At 41.2% G+C, this 27,713-nt stretch overlaps 1 protein-coding gene across 1 annotated transcript; it reads right to left on the bottom strand.

Annotated features, from left to right (window-relative positions):
- Positions 1 to 2,482: 2,482 nt before the first annotated feature.
- Positions 2,483 to 27,713, bottom strand: ranbp1 (RAN binding protein 1). Its single transcript, XM_073051910.1, has 6 exons — positions 27,578 to 27,713; positions 21,770 to 21,906; positions 12,619 to 12,776; positions 11,233 to 11,361; positions 5,822 to 5,878; positions 2,483 to 3,848 (listed from the first exon to the last, which is right to left on the bottom strand). Exons 1-6 carry the CDS (start codon positions 27,590 to 27,592, stop codon positions 3,715 to 3,717), a joined length of 630 nt encoding a protein of 209 aa, XP_072908011.1. The 5' UTR covers positions 27,593 to 27,713; the 3' UTR covers positions 2,483 to 3,714.

Below are 27,713 nucleotides of genomic sequence, written 5' to 3'. Positions count from 1 at the left end.
ATATTTACTGAGGATAGCCTCCACTGCTTCATTGGGCAGAGAATTCCACACACCACTCTCTGGGAAAAGTAGTTCCTCTTCATCTCTTTCTCAATCTACTCCCCTGAATCTTGAGGCTATTATGTCCCCTAGATCTAGTCTCACCTACCAGTGGAAACAACTTTCCTGCCTCTATCTTATCTATCCTTTTCATAATCTAGGTTTCTATAAAATCTCTCATTCTTCTGAATTCCAGTGAGTATAGTCCCAGGCGACTCAATCTCTCCTCATCGTCTAGCCCGTCATCTCTGGAATCAACCTGGTGAACCTACTCTGCACCACCTCTGAAGCCAGTATACCCTTCCTCAAGTAAGGAGACCAGAACTGCATTCAGCACTCCAGGTGTAGCCTTACCAATGTCCTGTACAGTTGCAACATAACCTCCCTGCTCTTAAATTCAATCCCTCTAGCAACATTCCATTTGTCTTCTTGATAGTCTGCTACACCTGTAAACCAACCCTTTGTGATTAATGCACGTGCTCCCAAGTCCCTCTGCTCTGCAGCATGCTGCAAATTTCTACCATTTAAATAACTCTGCTTTTTCATTTTTCCTTCCAAGTGGATGACTTCACATTTACCAATATTGTACTCCATCTGCCAGACCCATGCCCACTCACTTAACCTATCTATACCTCTCTTCAGACTATCCACATCTTCTGCACAATTTGCTTTTCCACTCTATTTAGTATCATCAGCAAATTTAGATATACTACAATCAGGCCCCTCTTCCAGATCGTTAATGTTTGTCATGAACAGTTGCAGGCCCAGCATCAACCTCTGCAGCACACCGCTCACCACTGATTACCAATCAGAGTAACATCCGTGTATCCCAACTCTCTCTCCTTTCTAGTTAACCAGTCCTCTATCCATGCTAATATGTCACCCCCTATTCTATGCATCTTTTATCTTATGGTTGTCTTTTACGTGGCACCTTATCAAATGCCTTCTGGAAATTCACATAAATAACATCTACCTGTTCCCCTCTATCTACTGTGCTCATTATATCCTCAAAGAACTCCAGTTTTTGTCAAACAGGACTTAACTTTGCTGAATCCACGCTGCGTCTGCCTGATGGATCCATTTCTTTCCAGATGCCTCGTTATTTCTTCTTCAATGATAGCTTCAAGCATTTTCCCCAACATAGATGTTAAACTAACTGGCAGTTACCTGCCTTTTGCCTACATCCTTTTTGAACAGTGCTGTAACATTTGCCATCTTCCAATCCTGCCCAAAATCCAGGTAAATTATCACCAAAGCCTCAACTATAACTTCTGTCATTTCTTTCAGTAACCTGGAATGCATTCCAACAGGACCAGGGGACTTATCCATCTTCAGGTCCAGAAGTTTGCTCAGCAATTATCAAGTATTGCATTGTACTGCTGCCACAAAGTTAAATTTCATGACATATGCTGGTGATATTAAACCCGATTCTGATCTCTGTAGCCTGCAAGTCTAACCACAATGCCTTTTGAAAATCTAAGGCTTGAAGACATTCTTAAATTCATACATAATTCCTTAATTAATTTCCCAACAGGATTCAGCTGGCTCTTCACGTTCCTTTTAAATGAAGTCCATCCACTTCTTAGGTGCATGTGATTGGACACAACTGAGAACTGAAGATATTTCAGAGAAGCTGTGCGAAGCAGGCCAACGGATTTGAGTAATGCTAAAAATGTTACAGGAAATTTTATGCAAACATGTACAAATTAACAGATAATGGTCCTACTTTTCACCAGTAGAACTGAAGAATGAAGATCTACACTCAATAGTCACTATTGGGTACACCTGCTCATTAATGTAAATATCTGATCAGCCAATTATAATGCAGCAACTCAATGCATAAGAGCATACAGACATGGTTAAGAGGTTCAGTTGTTATTCAGATCAAACATCAGAAAGGGGAAGAAATGTGATCTACAGGACTTTGACCATGAAATGATTGATGCCGAATGGGGTGGTTTGAGAATCCCAGAAACTGCTGACTTCCTGGGGTTTCTATGCACAAATCTTTAGTTTACAGAGAATGGTGCGATAAAGAAATGTCACCCAGTGAATGGTCATTCTATGGGTGAAAATGCCTTGTTAGTGAAAGAGGTCAGAGAAAAATGGTCAGACTGACTCACGCCGACAGTAACTCAAATAATCACACATTACAACAGCAGTGTGTAGAAGAGCATCTCTGAATGCACACTATGTCGAACATTTAAGTGGGTGGGCTACAGCAGCACTCAGGTACCTAATAAAGTGGCCACTGAGTGAAGCTCTGATTTGTCCTATATCTGACAGTGAGATACAATCAATCAATACTGGGAAAACCAAAGAGGTCTCAAATGTTTAAAAGCCAAAGATCACGAGCAATGGGAAAAACTCTCCCAGAAAATGTAGCTTGATGGTGGAAGCAAACAAAAAACTGAAGCAACCTATAAAACATCTTTGCACTGCATGCTGTTCGCAAAAACCTTTATTGCAAATTTCCTAACGAGAGTATCAATTTTCAACAATTTATAAGTTTCCCCATTACAAAACAGTAGATTAAGATGGTTTGTTCATTCCAGCAGTAACAGGATTATACACAAATGTTTGTGGTTCATGGCAAGCAAATGCATACTTATCAGAACAAGCTCTTTCAAATTGAACAATTTTTTCTGTAGGTAAAGCTTGTGTTACTAATGATGTGCATGCCAACTGTATGGCTAGTATTATAGATTTTGCTATGTACCAACAGCTTAGCTGTAGCCAGCAGGAAAATAAAAAGTTGGCCACTGAAACTATCAGCATCACTCCTCTTCACTTACATTACTCGTGCATTATATTATTACTATCAGACAAGATTTGGTGTCAGTTTTTAAGATATGATAGCATTGGACTTGTACTAGTTTACAATTTTTCTCTCCCTTGGGATGTCACTCAGCAAAAAAAAAAACTCCAAAAGATGTTGGCACGGTAATAGTTTCCTGCAGCTTCACCACTCTCTCATTGGGATACTCTATCCAAGCACGGTTAAATTATGAGGGAAATATCTAAGGTTCTCCTCTAGTTCTCAGGATACAAAACTATATCGAAATGAACTTGCCACTAATCTTTCTATTGTGTAATCTGTCAGTTAACCAATTTAGATGGGGAACAAAACAAAACTTGAGTAAAAATTTAAAAAATCTTAAATGTAGTCTTACAACATTGGTGGCATACTTGGCCCAGAACCATTACAGGGCAAAAATAATAATAAAAAAACCTAGAGTTCTTTTTTTTTCCATGTACAACTTAACTGAATTTTATTTGGTTATAAACCATCTGCTACCCGATGCGGGAATTCTGACATTAAGTCTCATTCACAAAACAATTTTTTTTTTTTTTTTAAAGTCAGTCATACACTGTAAAGCATGTTATGATCACCAATTTTCAGGAATTAAAGCAATAGATTTAAATTATCCTCTCAGAAGACTGTAAATAGATAAGGCAGTAGTTAACACTCCAAGAATTTTTCACCGAGGAATACATTAGCACATTAATGGTGGTTGATGACTGAGGAATGACTTTCTGTGAAGGTACTGTGTCTTCATAACCAATTTGGGACCACAGGGCAAGAGCCTGGTAAAGGGCTCATCTGTGTCCAAACCCAGTTCATTACAGTCTGCTGTAAAAAAAAAGGAAAGGGAAAACAAGGACCAGGATTAATTAATTTGCTTCAGTTTTTTCACTGGTCCCTTCCTTCTTCTCACTTTCTTCCTCTTTGGTAGATTCTTTGTTATCCTCCTTTACGGACAATTCTTCTAGCTTTTCGGCAACTTTATCTGCACTTTCATTGTTACCTAATAAGAAACAATAAAAATGAGTTGTTCGAAGTACAGATTCATCACCATATATGACCCCAAGATTAATTTTTCTTGTGAGCTTTCAGTAAATACAAATAAACACAGAGAGTCAATGAAAGACTGCTCTCAAGATGGATAAATAATCAATGTGTAAAAGATAACACTGCAAATACAAAAAAAAAATTGAGAACATGAGAGGAAGAGTCCTTGAAAGAGTCTATAGATTGTGGGGACAGTTCAATGTTGGGGTGAGTGAAGCTATCCCCTCTGGTTCAACAGCCTAATGGTTAAGGGGTAATAACTGGTGGATATAATAAGATTACTAAAGAGAAAGGATGTGCTTCTGCATAACTAGACAGCACAAAAGCAGACAGGAAGGCCAATGGTTACCTTGTTTGCTCACAGATGAACTACTCTTCAAAAGTCATTCACAGGCTGTGAAGAATTTACGGATATCACAACTACAGGAACGATGCAAAATTTGATAGAGCAACAAATACAAAATGCTAAACACAAAGTACACTGCAGATGCTGTGGTCAAATCAACACATACAAAAGCTGGATGAACTCAGCAGGTCGGGCAGCATCCACTGAAATGAGCAGTCAACGGATGCTGCCTGACCTGCTGAGTTCATCCAGCTTTTGTATGTGTTGAAATACAAAATGCTGGAGGATCTCAGGACAGGCAGCAACTACGGAAATAAGCAGTCGATGTTTTGAGCTGAAATCCTTCATTAGGACTGGAACGGAAGAAGGCAGGAGTCAGAATAAGGTGGGGAGGTAGGGGAAGGGAGAGGAACACCAGAGGGAGGTGATGGGCAAGTAAAAAGAGTAAGAGGGGAGCCAGTATAGGGAATGGGGGAAAAAAATCAAGTTAGAGAAATTGATGTTCATGCTGCCAGGCTGGAGGCTACCCAGACAAAATGAGTTGTTGGGCAAACTGATGAGGGGTCTCAGCCAACAACATCAACTGTTTAATCCTTTCCATAGATGCTGCCCAACCTACCGAGTTCCTCCAGCATTTGCAGGCTTTCTCAGGTTTATTGATAATCTTCAACATGTGCATACCCATCTCCCAGATCCATTGCCTCCTTTATTCCAAACCCCTGAATACAGTAAACAGTCACTGTTCTTTTGGCTACAGAAAAGCCTGGATTTTCTTAAATAAACACTAGTTCATTGTTTTCAATTTTAATTTACAAAACGGCAAACTGAGTTGGAGGGTCAGGGGTGCAGAAGGGGAAGAAAAATATCACTCCCCATGAGCACACAGATTACAGATTATAAAATTGGCACAAGGTCAAGGATCTAGTGAAGTATGTCACTTAAAATGACCAATTAAAAGTCTTTGAACTGCACTGTTTGAAACATTGAAAGACTATCTTTATATCAATAAGGACAGAAGCCTGCAAATAGTCAAATTGGAATAACATCTGTGTATTTCAGTTTTATCTTAGTAACAGTTTCAACACACACTTTCAAAACCAGAATTATCTTTTAGATTACATTTAAATTTAGATTACACTTAAATTCTAGAATGATACAAGGTATAATTCAAAGTTAGTTGATTTCTGATCAGACACGGAAAAGTGTGTGGCAGTTTTAAAGAGATGACCAGAAATTTTAGGACCCTTTCTCTTTCCACAGATGTTGCCGATCTGCTGGGTATTTTTGGTTTTTATATTAGATTCCCATTTTTTGTTTTCTTTTGCTCCTCCCCTCCCCAGACAGATCATTCCAAGATTATGAAATTTACAACACGATAAAGGATCTTGGAATCTTATCCAACCAGGCATTCACGCTTATAAATCACAACTTCAAAACAAATTAATAAGATTAAACATTTGATTTTGTAAAAGCTCAATTTACATGAAAACTGTCAACACTTTTGATTAAATCTTTAACTTCTCAATGTATAATTTATGGCTAACAAATATGTCATACATGTTGTAATTAAAAATGTATATTACCCTTTAGCTTCATCTTCTCTTTGCATTCTTCAAACTTTGCCTTAAACTTCTGTGCATCTAATAAATGAAAAAAAAATCTAAAGTTGCAAAGTTTTTGTTTAAAGCAATAAATTTTTGAAATATATTAAGTAGGTACATATACAGTAGAAAGATTAACAATGTACTGCAGCAGTTTCACTACTGAGAACACTTCCTGGAAACTCACCAACACCCAAGTAAGAATTTTTAAAGCACCACTGATTTTCTGAATTCAGAAAGTTTCCAGTCAATTCAAAAATCTTGATGGTGTTAACATCCTTATCCAAGAAAAGATGTGCTGACATTGGAGAGCATTCAAAGGAGGTTCATGAAAGTGATTCAGGGATTGAAAGGCTTGTCTTTTGAGAAGTGTTTGGTGGCTTTGGGCCTCATCTCACTGGAATTCAGAAGAATGATGGGTGACCTCATTGAAACCTATCGAATGTTGAAAGGCCTAAATAGAATGGGTGTGGACAGGATGTTTCCTATGGTAGGGAGTTTAAGATCAGAGAGGACACAGCCTCAGAACAGAAGGGCATCCATTTAGAATAGAGAGGAGGAAGAACTTCTTTAGCCAGAGAGCAGTGAGTTTGTGGAATTCGTTCTACAAGCAGATATGGAGAAGCCATTGGGTATAATTTAAGGCAGAGGCAGACAGATTCTTGAATAGTCAGGGCATGAAGGGATATGGGGAGAAGGCAGGAGACTGGGGCTGAGGGGGAAAATGGATCAGCCATGATGAAATGGCAGAGCAGACTCAATGGGCCTAATTCTGCTCTTGTATCTTATGATTAACTATTTTCCTAAGAAGATTACTCAGATCAAAGACTAACTGCTTGAACTTGAAAGTCTGCAGCTTTCTCTTTGTTTTCACTGTTTACCATCAACTCAGTGAAATCTAACTTTAAATTTATCTTTGTATTTACAATGTGATGATTAGAACAGGTGTTTTTGCCCAAGATTGAGCATATAACGCAAGTCATGCTTTGTTGACAGCTATAGATTGACATGCTGCTTTAACAATGACACTTATTCTGCATTGTTATTGTTTTACCTTATTCCAGCTGAAAATACTGTAATGATTTGATGTGTATAAACAGTATGTAACACTATTTTGCTACTATGGGGTATTCTGAATGCAGACATGAACTGAGCTGAACTGAATATGCATGGACTCTTGATTTTGTGTTATTCACACATTTTCTGTTGCTGTTTGCGCAATGTGTTCTTTTTGTGCATGGGGTTTAATTATTTTCTCTGAAGGGTTTTGCTTCGTGGTTGTCTTTAGGGAAGACAGTCTGGGTTGTGCATGGCATACAGATTGAACCTTTGACAAACTTTTCACTGTACCTTGGTACATGTGACAACAATAAACCAATATGAACACCACTTAACACCAGATGACATAGGAGCAGAATTAGGCCATCTGGCTCATCAAATCTGTTCTGCCATTCAATCATGCCTGAATTTTTTCCCCTCCTCAGCCTTTGATGCCTTGTCTAGTGAAGAACCTATCAAGCTGTCTTAAATATACTCAACGACCTGGCCTCCACAGCCACCTGTGGTAATAAATTCCACACATTCACCACACTCTGGCTAAAGAAGTTTCTCGACATCTGTTTTAAATGGACACCCCTCTATCCTGAGGCTGTGCCCTCTTGTCCTAGACACCCTCATGGGAATAATCCTTCCACGTCTACTCTATCTAAGCCTTTCATCATGCAAAAGGTTTCAATGAGAAACTCCTCATCCTTCTAAATTCCAGTGGGTATAGACTGAGAGCCATCAAATGTTCCTCGTATGATAACCCTTTCATTCCTGGAGTCATCCTTGTGAACCTTCTCTGAACTCTCTCCAATGGCAGCACATCTTTCCTTAGATGAGGAGCCCAAAACCATTCATAATACTCAAGGTGAGGTCTCACCAGTGCCTTATAAAGCCTCAGCATCACATCCCTGCCCTTGTATTCTAGACCTCTTGAAATGAATGTTAACATTGCATTTGTCTTCCTCATCACTGACTCAACTTGCAAGTAAACCTTTAGGGTGTTCTGCACAATGACTCCCAAGTCCCTCTGCATCTCTTTTGGAGATTCTCTCATTGAGAAAACAATAGAAATAATTTATTTCTATAGACAATAGGTGCAGAAGTAGACCATTCGGCCCTTCGAGCCTGCACCGCCATTTTGTGATCATGGCTGATCATCTACTATCAATACCCGGTTCCTGCCTTGTCCCCATATCCCTTGATTCCCCTATCCATAAGATACCTATCTAGCTCCTTCTTGAAAGCATCCAGAGAATTGGCCTCCACTGCCTTCTGAGGCAGTGCATTCCAGACCCCCACAACTCTCTGGGAGAAGAAGTTTTTCCTTAACTCTGTCCTAAATGACCTACCCCTTATTCTCAAACCATGCCCTCTGGTACTGGACTCTCCCAGCATCTGGAACATATTTCCTGCCTCTATCTTGTCCAATCCCTTAATAATCTTATATGTTGCAATCAGATCCCCTCTCAATCTCCTTAATTCCAGCGTGTACAAGCCCAGTCTCTCTAACCTCTCTGCGTAAGACAGTCCTGACATCCCAGGAATTAACCTGGTGAAGCTACGCTACACTTCCTCTACAGCCAGGATGTCCTTCCTTAACCCTGGAGACCAAAACTGTACACAATACTCCAGGTGTGGTCTCACCAGGGCCCTGTACAAATGCAAGAGGATTTCCTTGCTCTTGTACTCAATTCCCTTTGTAATAAAGGCCAACATTCCATTAGCCTTCTTCACTGCCTGCTGCACTTGCTCATTCACCTTCAGTGACTGATGAACAATGACTCCTAGATCTCTTTGTATTTCTCCCTTACCTAACTCTACACCGTTCAGATAATAATCTGCCTTCCTGTTCTTACTCCCAAAGTGGATAATCTCACACTTATTCACATTAAACGTCATCTGCCAAGTATCTGCCCACTCACCCAGCCTATCCAAGTCACCCTGAATTCTCCTAACATCCTCATCACATGTCACACTGCCACCCAGCTTAGTATCATCAGCAAATTTGCTGATGTTATTCTCAATGCCTTCATCTAAATCGTTGACATAAATCGTAAACAGCTGTGGTCCCAACACCGAGTCCTGTGGCACCCCACTAGTCACCACCTGCCATTCTGAGAAACACCCATTCACCGCTACCCTTTGCTTTCTATCTGCCAACCAGTTTTCTATCCATATCAATGTCTCTCCCCCCCCCCCCCCCCCAATGCCATGAGCTTTGATTTTACCCACCAATCTCCTATGTGGGACCTTATCAAATGCCTTCTGAAAATCGAGGTACACTACATCCACTGGATCTCCCTTGTCTAACTTCCTGGTTACATCCTCGAAAAACTCCAATAGATTAGTCAAGCATGATTTACCCTTGGTAAATCCATGCTGGCTCGGCTCAATCCTATCACTGCTATCTAGATATGCCACTATTTCATCTTTAATAATGGACTCTAGCATCTTCCCCATTACTGATGTTAGGCTGACAGGTTGATAGTTCTCTGTTTTCTCCCTCCCTCCTTTCTTAAAAAGTGGGATAACATTAGCCATTCTCCAATCCTCAGGAACTGATCCTAAATCTAAGGAACATTGGAAAATGATTACCAATGCATCCGCAATTTTAGGGCCACCTCCTTTAGTACCCTAGGATGCAGACCATCTGGACTTCTACTACCGAAGTACATGACCATGCATTTTCCAACATTGCATTTTATTTGCCATTCTCCTAATCTGGTTGAGTCTTCTGCAATATACCTGCCCCTCCACCAATCTTCGTATCATCTGTAAACTTGGCAACAAAGCCATCTATTCCATCATCTAATTCACTGATATACAACATAAAAAGTGGTCCCAACACTGACCCCTGTGGAACACCACTAGTCACTGGCAGCCAACCAGAAAAGGATCCTTTTATTCCCACTCACCGTCTCCTACTAATTAGCCAATGCTCTAACTATGCCAGTAACTTTCCTGTAATGCCACGGGCTCTTAACTTGATAAGCAGCCTCATCTGTGGAAATTTGTCAAAGGCCTCCCGAAAGTCCAAATATACAATTCCACTGCATCCCCCTTTATCTATCCTACCTGGAATCTCTTCTAAGAATTCTAACAGGTTCGTCAGGCAAGATTTTCCCTCAAGGAAACCATGCTGGCTTTGTCCTATATACAAGTATCCTGCACTGGTCTCCCAAGTCCCTTTGCACCTCAGATCATCACCAATTCAATTTTTTAAAGCTTCATAATTATGAACCAAACTTAGCACCAAAATGTAACCTCAAAACTCTGTGGACTATTTGTCCAGAACTCTAAATTACTAGCTCAGCAAGGAAAATGCTGCACCACCATTGGTGCAGTACAGCAGTGTGGAGGACTGGTCATATTTTCTCGTTTGAATGCGTGCACAAGGGGCAGGCGGGATGAGAAAGGGGCTTGTTTTGATGTTGTCTTGTATTTGTTGTTGTCATTGCCACCTCTGTTGTTCTATGGAACATTGTGGGTGTGCTATATTGGAGCCATATGTGGCAACACTTGTGGGCTGTCCCCAGCACATTCTCTGTTTGGGGGTGTGAGTGGGGGAAGAGAAAGGCATGGTGACATTGCAGTTAGTTCAGTACTTTACAGTGCCAATGATTAGGGTTCAATTTACACTGCCATCTTTGAGGAGTTTGTATATTCGCCAAGTGGCAGGGTAGAAATGCATCTCTACCGAAGGAGGTATAGGTGCTTCTTCCCTCCCTTAGCCTACAGGTCACCTTTGAACAAGGTGTAGCACCTGGTTAGCCACCCCCGCCCGCTCCTGGATCAGGGCCACGTGAAGCCATGGGAGCAGGTGCTGGATGGTCATATGAGTAGCTGGTGCATATCACAAGTCCTGGTTATGAGACCACAGATGCCAATCTCTGAAGAGTATTGATAATGGCTGGGTAATTATCAATAAATATTGGTAATACCTACCTTCCAAAGACATTGCCCAAAAGAAGGCAATGGCAAACCACTTCAGTTAAAAAACTTGCCAAGAACAATCATGGTCATGGACCACGTTCACCCACCTGATACGACAAAGCACATAATGATGGCGATATTTGTTCTGTGACCTCTGCATGCTGCAGTTTCCTCCCACATTCCAAATACAGATGGGTTACTAAGTAGTGGGCATGTTACGTTGGTGCCTGAAGCATGGTGACTTTGCAAGTTGTCCCCAGCACATATTCAGACTATGTTTGATTGTTGACACAAAAATGCCTATCACTGCATGTTTTAATGCACGTATGATTAATAAAACCAAATCTACATTGTTGATTACCAGTTGTGTTACAGGTTTAGAATTCATAGGGACAATAAAATCTAATACTTACTTTCCTTATTCAAGAATCGGATTGCCAGAAGCTCAGGTTTGGGTTCTTCATCTGCAAAGTCAGCAGGAGCATTCCACACCCATGCCCGGTCACTACCAACATTAGGCCTTAGCTCCATGGAAGGTGTAACTAGGAATAATTTTTTTTTTAAAATCAGTGAAAATACAATTTGCTTGTCTCACACACACAAAAAAAAATCTCATTTTGGCAGTTTTCTTAATCATGGGCAACAAATGGGGATCAACCAACTAAAGGGTCTACACCAAGATGAAGCTGTACCAGAACTGTGTTCTGGCCACACTCTTGCATGGATCAGAATGCTGGCACATGATACAGAATGATCCTGCCAAGTTATTGTCATTCCATACCATGAGCCTCCAGAAAATCCTCTGTAATTTTCTGGCCAAGAAAGATCTCCAACAACGCCCTACTCCGTCAGTGTCACCAAGAGGACATGCCACAATCATCATGAGGAAACTGTGGAGATGGATTGGGCATGTGATGAGAAGAGAGGCCAACCCAATCAACAAGAAAACATTTCACTGGACTCCTGAAGGGCAGATGAAATGTGGGAGACAAAAGACAACTTGGCGCCATACTATACAAACTGTAATGAGGACCCTGAACCACACCTGGGCACAATAGAGAAGATGCCCAAGGACAGAGAGAGATGGAGGACATTCACTGTTTTCTGAAGCGCCAATGGCGCAACTGGCAACAACTACTTAAACCAGCTGAACAATTTTTTTTGCTGTAAATGTTAATAAATAAAAAATGTCATGCCAGAGCAACAGACTTCATTTGAGTCCAAAGGAGAATTCCTCAATTTTAGACAGCAGTGCAAAGAGGTAAATAAACCCACTTTTAAATAACAGCTTCTCAATTCGAGCCAGTGCTTCGTTCCACCAGACCCTATTGCCTTAATTGTGTGCACTTTTTAAAAAATGTATCAATGTGGAAAACTCTGTACACATTCAACTGTTAAATCCAGCATAATTTAAAATAATCTGGTTTTCATTTGAGTCATGCATGCTTTCAAGTGCAATCAGAAGGCAATAGGAAACTGCATAAATCTGGCTAAATGTTGACCGTCTCAATGCACCACACCTTTATCAATTTGCACTGCAACTTTGTGGGATCCGTGGATATGATTAATACTAGTATTTAAGTAATACCAACAAGTAACTTTTCCTCAAGAGTAAAAGTAAATAGCACCTCAAATTCACAACACGCACAAAATACGAGTGCCTCACAGGATTAATCAAATCATTGAACAGACATTTGCAAGGATGAAATATTAGCATAGGAAGAAATCAAAATTTCCAAGAAAAATTAAAATGATTTACAACTGCCAAAGGTAAAACACGTGAAATTTGTGTAACGTACGATAATGGTTTGCACAGATTTTCAGAGTTTTATCTCTTCTCATCAGGAGGCGAATTGTTCCCCTTTCCTTGTGTTTCAGCAACTTCACATCCCCAGTTCCTCGTTCTTTCCATTCAGGGGGGTCATTCTCAGAGGCATATCTAAAGAGTTTTGCACGCCTGGTGAAATAAAAACAAAATTAGGACATTTTAAATCCTGCTTCCAGCCTTTTCAAACACTTTGCAGTTCATCTACTTCATAAAAGAACTTGTTAGGGCATACTCTGGAGTTATACAACATAGCAAATATTAATTTCAACAGCAAAGTCTTCAGATCTGAATATAGACTGTAGATTGAAATTTAAAATGGTCTTCTTGGAGCTGCAGACTGGGGTCAGACTGCAACCCAAGAAACACCCCATTGATCTGAGATGTCTCTAAATGCATGAATGCAGCTCAGTGACAGCAGTGATTAATACTCATTTTGGATGTGTTGGTGTGAAGATTTAGATGTTTGAAATTATGTGCAATTCAAAGGAAGCCTTATGAATGCATTGTAACTTAGAAATTGTCCTGTTCCTAACATTGTACTTTAACATAAAATGTGAAGTAATATTGCATCAGGAGGCTGCTTCTTCCAAGAGTGTCTCCAGTATGATGCCTGCTTGTTGTGCAGAATAAAGACCTTTATATCAATCAACAGCTTGTGTCCCCTGGTGACTTCAGTCACAACAACACAAGTAAAACATCAGCAAATTGCCCCTCCAGATTGACTGCAATATGGTAAAAGTGTTCAAAATGCAATTAGTCTGAGGGGCTCCTAACAAACAAGGACAGAAAATTCCCAAGGAAATGTGTGTTTGGTTGGTGCCAAGACAAAAAGGCAACCTGGTCAGTTCAATATAGCTGACTTGAATATTTGGAACTCAAGGCATTTGAATTTCTTGGTTTCACAGAATTTCCACTTTGATACAAAATATTTAAAGACAATTAAAAATAAAACTTGGATAACTTGCCCAGAAGTCTTACTGTTTAAAACCCTAACATCTAAATACAACTATTTTAATCTTTAAATGATTAGGAGTTATTGCCCATGATTCCTAATCAGATGGCTGGATTTAAGCAGCACTTTAGAAAAACCTGTACTGAAACAGTACAGAAGCTCAATATCTAAATAAGATCAATTACCCTGTCATGCCTCTGAGTTGCAGGGAACTATATGACCATGAGGAAGGTTGATCCCTGCTGGCATAGACACAGCAGATGAGCAACACATAAAATGCAAAACGGTGGAGCTCAGCAAGCCAGGCAGCATCTATAGAGGGGAATACAGTCAATTGTTACCCTTCATCAGGACCGGAAAGGAAGGGGGAAAGAAGCCAAAATAATAAGGTGGGAATTTGAAGTAGGAAATCAGGAAGGAATATAGTACTGTGTAAAAGTTTTGGGCACATTGTGACCACTCCTTGCATTTAAAACTGCATCAATTCTTTTCAGTAAACTGTTGTGCAGTTTTATAAGAAAATTGGCTGGTAGGCTGTTCCAAGCATCCTGGAGAACTAACCACAGTTCTTCTTCAGACTTTGGCAGTCTTGCTTGCTTCTGCCTCTCCAGGTAATCCCAGACAGCTTTAATGATGTTGAGATCAGAGCTCTGGAGACTATACTATGCAGAACTTCTTCTTCTAATTTTTGCTGAAAATAATTCTTTATGACATTGGCCATGTGTTGGGCGTCATTGTCCTGCTGCAGAATGAAGATGGGACCGACAGACATCTCCCTAATGGCAATGCTTGTATTTCTCAGCAATTATGATTCCATTAATGTTGACCAGATCAACTCCATACGTAGAAATGCAGCTCTAACCCTCTGCCGTGCTTCATTGTTGGCTGCAGACTCGTTTATATTGCACTCTCCAGCTCTTCTAGACCAAATGCCTCCTGTTTGAGGCAAAAATTTCATATTTTGTCTCATCAGTCCAGAGCACTTGCTGCCACTGTTCAGCACCCCAGTCTGTGTTTTGTGCATAGGCAAGTCTCTTGGTTTTGTTTTCATTTGAGGAATGGCTTTTTGCAGCAACTCTTCCATGAAGGTGACTTCTGACAAGGTTTCTCAGATTGAGCAGTCTATTTGGGTTCTACCGGTTTCTGAGAGTTTACAGCTGACAGTAGTGCTGGACTTCTTCTGATTTAGAAGGGATACCAGTTTGATGCATCTCTTGTCTTGAACTCAGTTTCCATGGCCAACCATCACACTTCTGGTCCTCAAACTTGCCTGTTTCTTTGTGCTTCTGAGCTTGGACAACACATCTTTAAACTCCTGCCTGCTGCTAAATTTCTGCTTGAGAGAGACCTTGCTGATGCAGGATGACCACTTTGTGTCTTGTTGCTGTGTTCACTCTTGGTGTAAGAATCGATGATTTGAAGGTTAAACTGTCACATCTGCCACACCTTCACCTTTTAGTTTTAATAGTCCTTTGCTCAGTTTCCTTCCTTCTACACCTGCTTCTGTTTCAGTTAGCCAGTTTAGTTCATTCAACCTGTTGTCACTGATCCATTAGAATCCTGCTTATTATCTTTGTTTAATCATGCAGTAGGCTACATATCTACAAATTAATCAAGTTTTTAATGTGAATAGTTGTTTACTACTTAATGTTTTTCTAAATACAAACATTTCTCTAATATATAATTTTTTTGGGAAAATGTATGTTTGGGAATTTAAAATTTGCTCTTTTCTGTTGATACTAATGCATTAGACAAAAATAAACACACAGCAAAATTTATGTAAAAAAAAAAGGGAGGGATCCAATAGGAGAGGAGTGGACCATGGAAGGAAGGGAAAGCAGAAGAGAACCAGAGGGAGATGACGAAACAATCAGAAGTCAGAGAAATTGATGTTCAGGCCATAAGATTGGAGGCTACCCAGACAGAATGAGATGTTGCTCACCTAACCTGAGTTTGGCCTCATCATGACAGTAAAAGAGGCCATGGACAAGACATGTCAGAATAGGAATGGGAAGTTGAATTGAAACGGGTAGTCAACCGGAGATCCTGGCTTTTGTGGCGGACAGAGCTATGGTACTCAGAGTGGTCCCTCAATCTGCATCAGGTCTCACTGATGTAGAGGCCTCACCGGGATCACCAGATATAATAGATAACTGAGTGACTTGAAGGGCAAGTGTCACCTCACCTGGACGGACTTGGGTTGAGAGAGGAGGTATAGGGGCAACATAGCACTTGTCACAGGGCTAAGTGCCACGAGGGAGATCAGTAGAAAGGGACACATGGACAAGGGAGTCACATAGAGAGCAATCCCTATGGAAAGCAGAGTTTGAGGGGGTGGGGGAAATGTGCATAACTGTAGGACGCCGTTGGAGATGGTGGATTTTACACAGAATGATGTGCTGGATATGGAAGCTCGTAGAATGGTAGGTAAGGACAAGGGGATTCCTATCCCTATTATGAGGGCGGAAGGATGAGAGCAGAGGCGTGGGAAACAGATGCGGGCAAGGGCAAGTTCAATGGAGGTGGTAAGGGACTTCATTCTGTATCATCACTGATATTATTCAATAAACTAATAAAACACAAAAAGAAAATGATTACTGCTGTTCACGGGAGAAAGTTGGACATAGTTCTTTGCTGAACTTCCTAAACTACAACACCGACTTCAAAAGTACCCCACTGGCTGTAAAGAACTGTAGAATTTTATTTATTTATTGAAATACAGCACAGAATAGGCCTTCTGGTCTTTCAAGCCACGCCACCCAGCAATCCTCAGATTTAATCCAACTTAATCACAGGACAATTTACAATGACCTGCTAACCTACTAACCACTATGTCTTTGGACTGTGGGAGGAAACCCACGGGGTAATGGGGAGAACATATAAACTCCTTACAGGCTGCAGCAGGAATTGAACCCAAATTGCCAGTACTGGAAAGCTACTGTGCTTTTCCCCTAAAAACTAGTCACACAAGATCAACTGTAGAAGATCAGGATTCTGAGGCTGAGAACTATCACACAAGTGTAAGTCCAGCTCGTTTCTTCCAGTTATACCAGCCCCAAAACTATTGGTGGGCTGGAATAAACATGAACAAAACCACACATTCAGGAATGTTACTGTATATTTCAGAGGAAATGTGAACTTGAAAGCAAATTATTAACTGGAAGGGTAGAGGAAAGTGCCAGTTTATGACTGCAAAGGCTTGTGCTATTATGTGGAAGTGTTTCTCTTAAAGAATCTCAATTGGCAACTGCATCAGACACAGTCCTTTATTTTTCCGGATAACCACTTGGAATAAGCAAATACTGTACAACCACTTGACAATACCAAGGCAGTCATTTGACTTCTCTGTGGATTGTCACCTTGTCGTGGTGGAGAAGCTTGTGTGGTCCTGAGATCCCAAGAGTGATGCCGTCTGGAGCTATGCTCCTGGTAGGGTCACCATGGCAGTAAGGTCGAGGGTGAGGTCCCTGACAAAGAACAATCCAACCAAGACCTCAACGGTGGAACAGGCGGATGAAGTTACTTTGAACTCAACGGTTGTGAAGGCAGATGAAGGCTGCAACAAAACCATCAACTCCAATCGTCGTGGTTTCCATGCCATTGGAATCAGTTGGTTGATTTGTGAAGTATCGTACATCAAGTACACATTAAACAGATACACGCACAGGCGTCTTCACTCTGTGATAGATCAACAGAACAAAGCCACGATGTCGAGCCATTTGAAAACACAGCAAATGGGACTGGTAACTAAACTAATCAGAACTGCAAAAGATAATGGGAGCATTGAAACTGAGCAGGACCTTTTTGTCAAATTCATAGCAATTCAGGAATTGATATTAAGAGCACTTTCCCCTCCAAAGTGATCACGACCTACACTTTTTGACTCAATCTCTTTCGTGCCTCAGAACAATAGCTCTCGGCTGCAGAGACCTTTCATCCAGCAGACAATGAAAACAATTACTCAAAAATGGACAGGCCTCGATAAGAAATGAGTACTTAGAATCAGAGTACTTTTAAACTTTAGTTACAGCATCCATTGTATCTACATAACCAGTGAGTGCATAATAACTTGTTAGGTACTGCAACCCAGAGTCAGGTTTAACATTATTCACACACAATGTGAAATTCATTAACTTTATAGCAGCAGTACAATACATTAGTGGTCACCAACCTTTTTAATGCACACCAGGGCAGAAAAGACTGGAAGTAAAACCCCGCAACCCGGAAGTAAAAATAATGTATAAACACCAGGGGTACTGGCCCCTTTTTTGCACTGCGAACCGGTTTAACATTGACAATATTCTTGCAGACCGGTCGACTGGGGGGGGTGTGTGTGGAGTGTTAAACACGATGGGAATACAGCGATACTTGAAGCAGGTTCCGCAATTTAGTTTCCACGGCTCTCGGCACTTAGCTTCTGTCCCGCTTGCTCTCTTTTTTTCTGCTGGAAAAAACTCGACGGGTTTGTCTTTAAGTGCAGTATGCTTGGACTCAAGGTGCTGAAGCAGTTTTGAGGGCTTCACTGCCTCATTAGACAACCGCCCGCCCGCCCACTGCCAGACGCCTTGGCCAGGTGTGGCTGGTCGTGGGTGGGGTGAGGACAAGGTCAGGGCCGGAGGTCCCCGTGCCGGGGCCACGGCAGCCGCAGTCCGGAAAGAGGAAGGCACCCGCCTTCCTTGTAGGATCTATCAGCCGACAAAAGTTTGTTTCAGTAGATCACAGCAAGGTAGCTGCTCTGCTACTTATGAAAGAAACTCTGAGGCCGAATTAGGTCATCTGCGAATACCTGGTTCCCCATGGACATTTGGTGTGTTAAACAGGTTTCGAGGCAGCGCCCATCTGTCCGCGCTCCAGGCCAGTAGTAACGGCACTTCTCGCTGGCCACGCGAGGTCGCTGGTTACCTGAGGCCAACCAGTGAATTCTGACGCGAGGGTATCACTGCGTTTAGGCGACTGATGACTTCACGTGCGTTCAAGTTCAACAGTGGGCGTGACAGGGAATGAGGAAAGTTGCATCTGACTCACATCGTTTCCTCGTGGCCCAGTGGTTGGGGACCACTGCATGCGCACTGGGCAGAAAGAACGGAACTAAAACCCCGCAACCCGGAAACAATCTCTCAACAGTATTTGTGTATTTCTTTTTCTTTTTTTTCCAGGATCTACTGGGAAAGTCTCAAAGATCGACGGGTTGGCAACCACTACAATACATAATAAATAAGAGAAAAAAAAAGAATGACAGAAAACATATCTCTATTAAATTAAATAAGTAGTGTTTATGGGTTCAATCTCCATTTAGAAATCAGATGGCAGAGGGAAGAAGCTATTCCTGAATCGTTGATTGTGTCTTCACCTTGTTCCCAATGGTAACAATGAGAAGAGGGCATTTCCTGGTTGGTGGGGGTCCTTGACGATGGACGCTTTCCTAAGGCACCACTCCTTGAAGGTGTCTTGGATACTGCGGAGTCTAATGCATGATGGAGCTGATTAACTTTACAAGTTTCTGCAACTTACTTCGATCTTGTGCAGAAGTGCCCCCCCCCCGCTGTGTATTCAAATGTTCTGTTAAGGACATTACAGAATTGTTTACAAAAAGCACAAGAAAGCAGTTAGAAGCAGCAGCAAATTAATCCACTTCTGAAGGAAAAGTATTGTTTCATTAACATGACACATCATTGGAAATGTAAAGAGTCAAACTCAGGTTTGAGGCACAAGAATACACCTGTAATTATTCAACAAATGTAAATAAAAAGGTGCCTCAAAATAACTTATGGGCACAAAAAATATCTAGGAGGTGCTGAAAATCCAGAGCAACACACAAAATGCTGGAGGAACTCGGCAGGGCAGGCAGCATCTACGGAAAGGGGAGTAAATAGCCGGTGTTTGAGGCAGAGACCCTTCATCAGGACTCAGGTGTTTTCCTATGTGACTGATACCTATCAAAAGAACTAAACATCTGTTTTTTAAAAAAAATTATATAATCCCTAACTTTTGTGCCCCTAATAAATTTTGAAGCCTTACGTGTCTGATTATCCTTTACTGCAAAGTGACATCATTATCCTTCAACAGCTCATATCCAACATTCAATTGGCTCAGTTATCCAGTCAGCTGGAGAAGATTATGAAAAGCTAGCTCTTCCTGCTCAATTGCTGATGATTTACAATACTATCCTAAATCAATTACTCAGCATCATCCTAAATCATGCGACCCCAAATCTATCTGTATTCAACAAATCCAGAGATTCAATGGTGCCTGTGCTTATTCAAATTTAAAATTTCCTCCAACTAAATGTTAGGAAGACCAATGGCTATTACATTAGACCACCAGTTACCTTCGATCTTACCCCACCTTAACAAAATCTGTCTCTATCCACAGATTTCATCCTCTTTCTCAGCCACTGCCCAAGACAGTTTGGAATCACATCATTCTTTGCAATTCTGAATAATGTTCTTTAAGCTCATAAACCACCTTCACAAAGACAGCTGCTGACATTGGCTACTCAATAACTCAACAGTCTCAACAATTTATACATCCTGAAGATCATCCAAAGCTCTTAGCTCTTACCTGTATCCCAACCCCAACAACTCATTTACCCATCAGTCATATGTTCCTCCAAGAGGACCACAACCTTGTTGTAGGATTTGGATGGAGGCTTGCGTGCTTCAATGACCCGAAGAGCTACGTTGGCTAGAGTTTAGGGCTTTATGCTTTAGCTCTTGGTAAGGTCACCCATGCCAAACAGGTCAAAGGGTAGAGGCCAGACTGAGGAGTCCAACGATCCTCTACCTTCATGGCTAAACGCCAGCAGTGTAATGGGCAGTTAATAAGTATGTTGGTAACATTGGTAAGATTCACCAGTCTTTAAATTTAAAATTCACCTGTTTGCATGCATCCCTCATTCTGCAATGTCTAACCTACTATGATACCCACATACCTACAGAACAGCAAAACTAATCCAGGAATACATGTTCTAGCATTACCTGTTCCTTACATATTGTTAAGAAGCACTCACAACTGTAGACAGGATGCAATTAGGTAAGAACTCAGCAGGTCAGGCAGCATCTTTGGAAAAGAGTAAACAAAAGATGCTTCGCGCCAAGACCCTTCTTTTCCATAGATGCTGCACAAACTGCACAGTTCCTCAAGCATTTTGTGTGTTATACTTTGAATTTCCAGCACTGCAGAGTTTTTCACATTTATGGTACAATTAGATAATGCATTAATAAGATGGGGTCTTAAATTAAGACAAATCTTTAGCTGAAACATCAAAAAGTCACAAGTCCTCAAAAATTTTCCTTTACTCTACTCCTTTGCTTTAGCTCAGTGGCAACTTTCACAGAAAATCAAGTAGATTTTGGCTTAAAGCTATGATCCATTTTAGGGCCAAAGAGCACACAGTTAATACACTCTACAGGTGAACAAATAATGCCAATGTTCGGTTGATCTATGACGTGAGGTCCTCTCCACAAAGAGAAGGTTGCTCTCCCAGGGCCATTATTTCTTTGGTGTTATCTAACCTTCAAGTTGGCCATTTCATTTACCACATTATTACAAAGTACATTATTAACCATAATAATAAAACCCTCTTTTGTACATTGCCCAGAACTGTGCCAACACTCAGGGACTAGAGCTGTATATCTGATTTCTTTTTGCTCACTACTTTGAATATGCTGTGTATGTTTTGCATCTTGGCCCCAGAGGAACACAGTTTTGTTTGGCTGTATTCATGCATGTTTGAATGATAATTAGAATTAAAATTTGATTTTAAAAAAAATCCTATGAAAACAAACTGACTAATCATTTTTCTCAGTTTTTGTGGGACCTTGCTGTGTACACATTGGCCTGTAAGGTTTCACAATAGAAACTCCAGTGATTACATTTTTGAAAAGTGGTTTAAGTATTTTAAGCTATTTTTATATTTTCACAAGCCAAAATTGTGATTCAAGATCAAACACGTGTCTGAAGAAAACAGGAAGCCAGCTGGAAATCAAGACTAGAAGAAAAGTAGGATATAAAAGAAGTGAATCTACTTTTCCAATGAAGCCCAGAAATAGGCTAAATCACCTACACAGCACAAGACACCATGCTACGAAATCAGGAAACATCTATCTGTACAAATCATATTGAGGTGGCTGCAGGCACAATATGCAAACTTACTGTTTTAGTTACTTACATCCTGAAAAGTTCTTCTTCATCTTCTTCCAATGTTTTCACCTCTTGCTCAGGGAGAGAGACTATTGGTTCAAAGTGGGGATCATGGTTAGCATCTTCATTCACGTTCTCTGTAGAAGTATCATGGTCACCTGCTTCCTGGAATAGATAGGACAGATAACTGAAACAGGCCTTCTTTTATGAACAGAAACTTAAAGACCCTCGTCATAAACAATAAAAAAAAGTGTGCAGATGGTGGAAATCTGGAGCAACACACATAAAACAGTGGAGGAACTCAGCAGGTCAGGCAGCATCTGTGAAAAATAATTAGTGGACAGTTTGGGCTGACAATTCCAACCTTGCTATCTTGGAATTTTGATATTGGTTAAAACTGTAATGCGTAGGCAAGAACACATGATTCCTGCCAATTTACCACATTTCGAAAAATTGTAAGCACCAATTTCTCCCAATGTTGGAGTCATTATTAAAGAATGGTGCAGTCTGATTGATTCTCTTAGGTTTATTATTCCATGTATTTATTGAATATTCCGAGAAAATTAATCTCAGGGTTGTATATGGTGACATACATGTACTTTTAACTTTATCTCATGTACATCCAAACATTCAGTGAAACATGCAGCTTTGCATCACAATCCAAGGATACGCTAGAGGCAGCCAAGTGTTGCCACACTTCCAGCACCAATATAGCATACCCATAACTCACTAACTCCAAGTCTCTGGAATGTGGGAGGAAAGTGCATTGATGATGTCACTGAGTCCAAGACCATCACTACCCGCCCCAACCAGATGACCGCAGCGGTGCGTAAGCTGCTGAGGACCTGTGACTCCACCTTCAGAGCAGGTGACAAGGTAGCCCTAACAACAGCGAGGGCCAAACTGTCCCGGGCCATCAGAAAGGCAAAGCGTGCACACGCCCAGCGAATCCACAGCCACTTCCAGGACAGCGGTGACACACGGCACATGTGGAATGGCATTCAGGACATCAACTACAGGACAACATTACCTGATTGTGCGGGTGATGCCTCCCTCCCAGATGCGCTGAACAACTTCTACACTTGTTTTGGGGCAGAGAATGACGTGGCGGCGAGGAAGTCCACCCCTCCTCCAAATGACCAGGTGCTGTGTCTCACCGCGGCAGATATGAGAACCCTGTGCAGGGTCAACCCACGGAAGGCTGCTGGACCAGACAATATTCCTGGCAGAGTGCTTACAGGATGTGCAGACCAGCTAGCAGATGTTCTCACAGACATCTTCAACATCTCGCTGAGCAGCACCATCGTTCCAACGTGCTTCAAGCCGCCACCATTGTCCCTGTGCCGAAGGAGTCTTCAGTGTCCTGGCCTCAATGACTACCTTTCCCGTTGCACTCACATCCATCATCATGAAGTGTTTCGACAGGCTAGTCATGAGGCACATCAAGACCCTGCTGCCCCCCTCACTGGACCCCCTGCAGTTCACGTACCGTCCCAACCATTCAAAAGACAACGCCATTGTCATCACCCTCCACCTGGCCCTAAGCCACCTGGACAAAAAAGACACACATGTTCAAATGCTGCTCATAGACTTCAGTTCAGCACTCAACACAATCATTCCTCAGAAACTGATTGGAAAGTTGAGCCTACTGGACCTGAACACCCCCCTCCGTAACTGGATCCTAGACTTGGTACACCTCAGTCAGTCCGTATTGGAAGCAGCGTCTCCAACACCATCACACTGAGCACGAGGCCCCCCAGGGCTGTGTGCTCAGTCCACTGCTTTTCACTCTGCTGACCTACGACTGTGCTGCAACACACAGCTGGAACCATATCATCAAGTTCGCCGATGACACGACTGTGGCGGGTCTCATCAGCAAGAATCAGCATACAGAGAGGAGGTGCAGCAGCCAACGGACCGGTGCAGAGCCAACAACCTGTCTCTGAACGTGAACAAAATAAATGGTTGTTAACTTCAGGAGGGCACGGAGCAACCACTCTCCGCTGAACATTGACGACTCCTCGGTAGAGATTGTTAAGAGCACGAAATTTCTTGGTGTTCACCTGGCAAAGAATCTCACCCGGTCCCTAAACACTAGCTCCATAGCGAAAAAAGCCCAGCAGCGTCTCTCCATTCTGCGAAGGCTGAGGAAAGTCTAACTCCCACCCCTCCATCCTCACCACATTCTACAAAAGTTGTATTGAGAGCATCCTGAGCAGCTGCACCACTGCCTGGTTCAGAAATTGCACCATCTCGGATCGCAGGACCCTGCAGCGGATAGTGAGGTCAGCTGAGATCATCGGGGTCTCTTTACAGACATTTACACCACACACTGCATCTGCAAAGCAAACAGCATTATGAAGGACCCCATGCACCCTTCATACAAACTCTTCTCCCTCCTGCCATCTGGGAAAAGGCACCGAAGCAGTCAGGCTCTCACGACCAAACTTTAACAGTTTCTTCCTCCAAGTCAGACTCCTCAATACCCAGAGTCTGGAATGACACCGACTTACTGCCCTCTAATGTGCCTATTGTTTTGTTTATTATTTATTGTAATGCCTGCACTGTTTTGTGCACTTTGTGCAGTCCTGGATAGGTCTGTAGTCTAGTGTAGTTTTTTTGTGTTGTTTTACGTAGTTCAGTATAGTTTTTGTATTGTTTCCTGTAGCACCACGGTCCTGAACAATGTTGTCTCATTTTTACTGTGTACTGTACCAGCAGTTATGGTCGAAATGACAATAAGAAGTGACTTGACTTGAAGTGGAGCACCCAGAGGAAACCCACACAATCACGGGGGGAATGTATAAACTCCTCACAGACAGCAGTGGGTGTTGAACCCTGATCTTCTACAGTTGATTTCACAGGGCTAGTTTTTATTTCCACTCATCACCGATCACTGGATTATTGGTCTACCACCAGCTGTTTCACAGAACCTTTCGCCCTCTTTTAAATCCCAGTGTGTTTTCGCTCATTTTTTTTGTTTGTTCTTTGCTTTTGCATACTGGGTGTTTGATGTTTTCTTTGAACTGGTTCTAAGGTGTTTCTTTGTTTCATGGCTGTCTGTGGAAAGACAAATCTCAGGGTTGTATACTGCATACATACTTCTGACAATAAATGTAATTTGAATCAACGGCTACTTTTCTGATCACTTAGGAGCAAACCCAGGTGCAAGCAAACATTTGTTTTATTTTCAAACATTACACCTGTGCAAATAAACAAAGACTAGTTAGCAATTATTAAAAGTTACTCAAAATATATTTTAATATATCAAATCAACATGGCAACATTGACTACCTCTAGAGCATATGTTAAAATAAAAATTCTGCCCTCATTCTGAATTGCTGATGGGATGACAATGCTGCCTATTTAGGCAAGGATCTAGAACTTAGCCATAATTAAAACATAGAAAAACTCTGGTGCACCTTAGCAATCTATGAATGCACTGAAAAAGGCCAAAATTTAAGAGTACCTTATTGCTACTAGAAAGACTGTACAATAAAATATTGTTTACAGGGGAAAGGAGGTTTAAATGGAGAATAGGTTGTGTAATGTTCTCATTGTTACCATCAGGAAGGAGGTACAGGAGCCTGAAGACACACACTTAATGATTCTGCCCCTCTGCCATTCGATTTCTGATTTGAACTCCATGAACATTACCTTGCTACTTTTTTTACACTAATTACATATACAATTACTAAATTACATATAGTGTAATTGTTATTTTTCTGTTGTTATTGCACTGTACTGCCGCAAAGACAACAGATTTCATGACATGGGGATGTGAGGGGCAAGTTTTTCCCCCCATTCAGAATCGTGGATGAATGGAATGCGCTGCCTGGTATGGTGGTAGAAACAAATATATTAGAAGCTTTTAAGAAGTAGGCACATGGATGTGAGGAAGATGGAGGGATATGGATATTGTGCGAATGGGGGAGGAACTATTGTTTGGGTGTTTTTGGTTTGTCTTTTAGCTGGTTCAGCACAACACTGAGCCATAGGCCCTGTTTCTGTGCTATAATGCGCAGTCCTTGTGCAGAAAACCCTAAAGGTGAACTTGCAGATTGAGTCAGTGGTGAGACAGGCAAATGCAATGGATGTGATGCTGAGACTTTATAAAGCAGCGATAAGGCCTCACCTTGAGTATTGTGTACAGTTTTAGGCTCCTTATCAAAGGAAAGACATTGGAGAGGATTCAGAGGAGGTTCACAAGGATGATTCTGGGAAAGAAGGGGTTAACGTATGAGGATCACTTGATGGCCATGGGCATGTACTCACTGGAATTTAGAAGAATGGGGGGGGCATCTCAACCTTTTGAATGTTGAAAGGTTTCAACATAGTAGATGTGGAAACGATGTTTTCCATCATGGGGGAATCTAGGACAAGAAGGTACAGTCTCAGGATAGAGGGGTGTCCATTTAATACAGAAATGTGGAGGAATTTGTTCAGTCAGAGGGCGATGAAGTTGTGGAATTTGTTAATGCAGAGATTGACAGGTTCTCGATTCGCCACAGCATCAAAGTTATGGGGGAAACGGCCGGAGATTGGGCCTGAGGAGGGGGAAGAAGGATCAGCCATGATTGAATGGCACACCAGACTTGATGGGCCAAATGGCCTAATTCTACTATGTCTATATGCCAGTGATATTAAACCTGATTCTGAAACTTAAAAACTGCCTATTTAAAAGAGGACCTTTATTTGAACAATCAAAGGTACAGTAGTAGTAACACAGTATAAAGAACACAAAAAGTGAAAGAAAAACCTTTAAACTTCCATCTCATAACATTAATGAGGATGTAGTTTTTCCTTCTCTGGATGGAATGAAGCAGAAAACTTTAGTTCCAGAACTAGTGCTTTAGAAAAAGGCAGAAATATATAAAGGGAGCAACAGGAAGTAATAGGCATGTACATCTTTGAATTCATGCCCCCATTCAATGAGGCAAGGCTGAGATTGGTTTATGCAGTTTTGTACCATCTCCCTCAATATCTTTGGTTAAAAAAAATAAAGATTCAAGAATGCTTAAAAAGTGATTTGAAAATTACTCACTATTATCCGGTAAAACCAACAGCTCCCTAAATTAAAACACTGATACTAACGTTAAAAAATTACATTTACTTTATTAACTGGTGAAAGAAACTTAACTGTCCCAGATAACATAACGACTTTATATATACACAAGAAAGTGATAAAGTGTACTGATTTTTTTAAAAAAAGAACAACACATAAAAAGGCAGTGCGGTCTCATGGGAAGATTTGACATTTTTTTAATTTTCAAAGGCCCTTTTAAGTAGAGAGAAGCACACTTTTCTCTTAATACATACAGTAGACGTTACCTCATCAGGTCTATAAGACTAACTGGAGAGAAAAAGACCTTATAAATCACCTCCGTCGCAGAGTATTCGATCCCCACTAATTCCATAAATGAGAGAAAAAACTAAATGACTTTTTTAAAAAATAAAATGACACGGCAAACTTAGTTAATTGGCTTTTAAATGATTCACCATCATTTAGGCCACCAATGGACCTAACCAGGGACGGATTTTACTGCAGAGATGGGACGAAATTAAAGATTAAGAGCCTCAAGATATATAAACTTACAGGTATAAAAATATATACACTAACTAGCGCAAATTGTAATTGACTAAATACCAGTGTACTATTAATTTTAACCGTCGACACGAATAACGGAGGCCTCTCCAATAAATAAAACCGCAGCCCCGGCATAATCGTGACTTTGGTACACTTTAAAAAAAACCGTTAAGATGTCAAGCGTATAAAAGAAATAATAACTTGGATCAAAAAAGGAGTCACTGAGCTTGAAGTGGTGAGGATACTTACTCTCTCATCTGCCATTTTAAGGGAGGATGGTGTGAGATTGTAGATGACAAACAACAAAAAGCTGCTCCGGCTCTTTTACTTTCGCGCTTGATTTTGCTCCCACTTCACCCCGGTCCAATATGGCCTCCCTAGCAAC

Source organism: Hemitrygon akajei, chromosome 7, assembly GCF_048418815.1.
Source record: "Hemitrygon akajei chromosome 7, sHemAka1.3, whole genome shotgun sequence".
Classification (NCBI taxonomy): Eukaryota; Metazoa; Chordata; class Chondrichthyes; order Myliobatiformes; family Dasyatidae; genus Hemitrygon; species Hemitrygon akajei.
The sequence above is the reverse complement of the archived record's forward strand: the minus strand, read 5'-3'. Positions and strand labels throughout refer to the sequence as shown.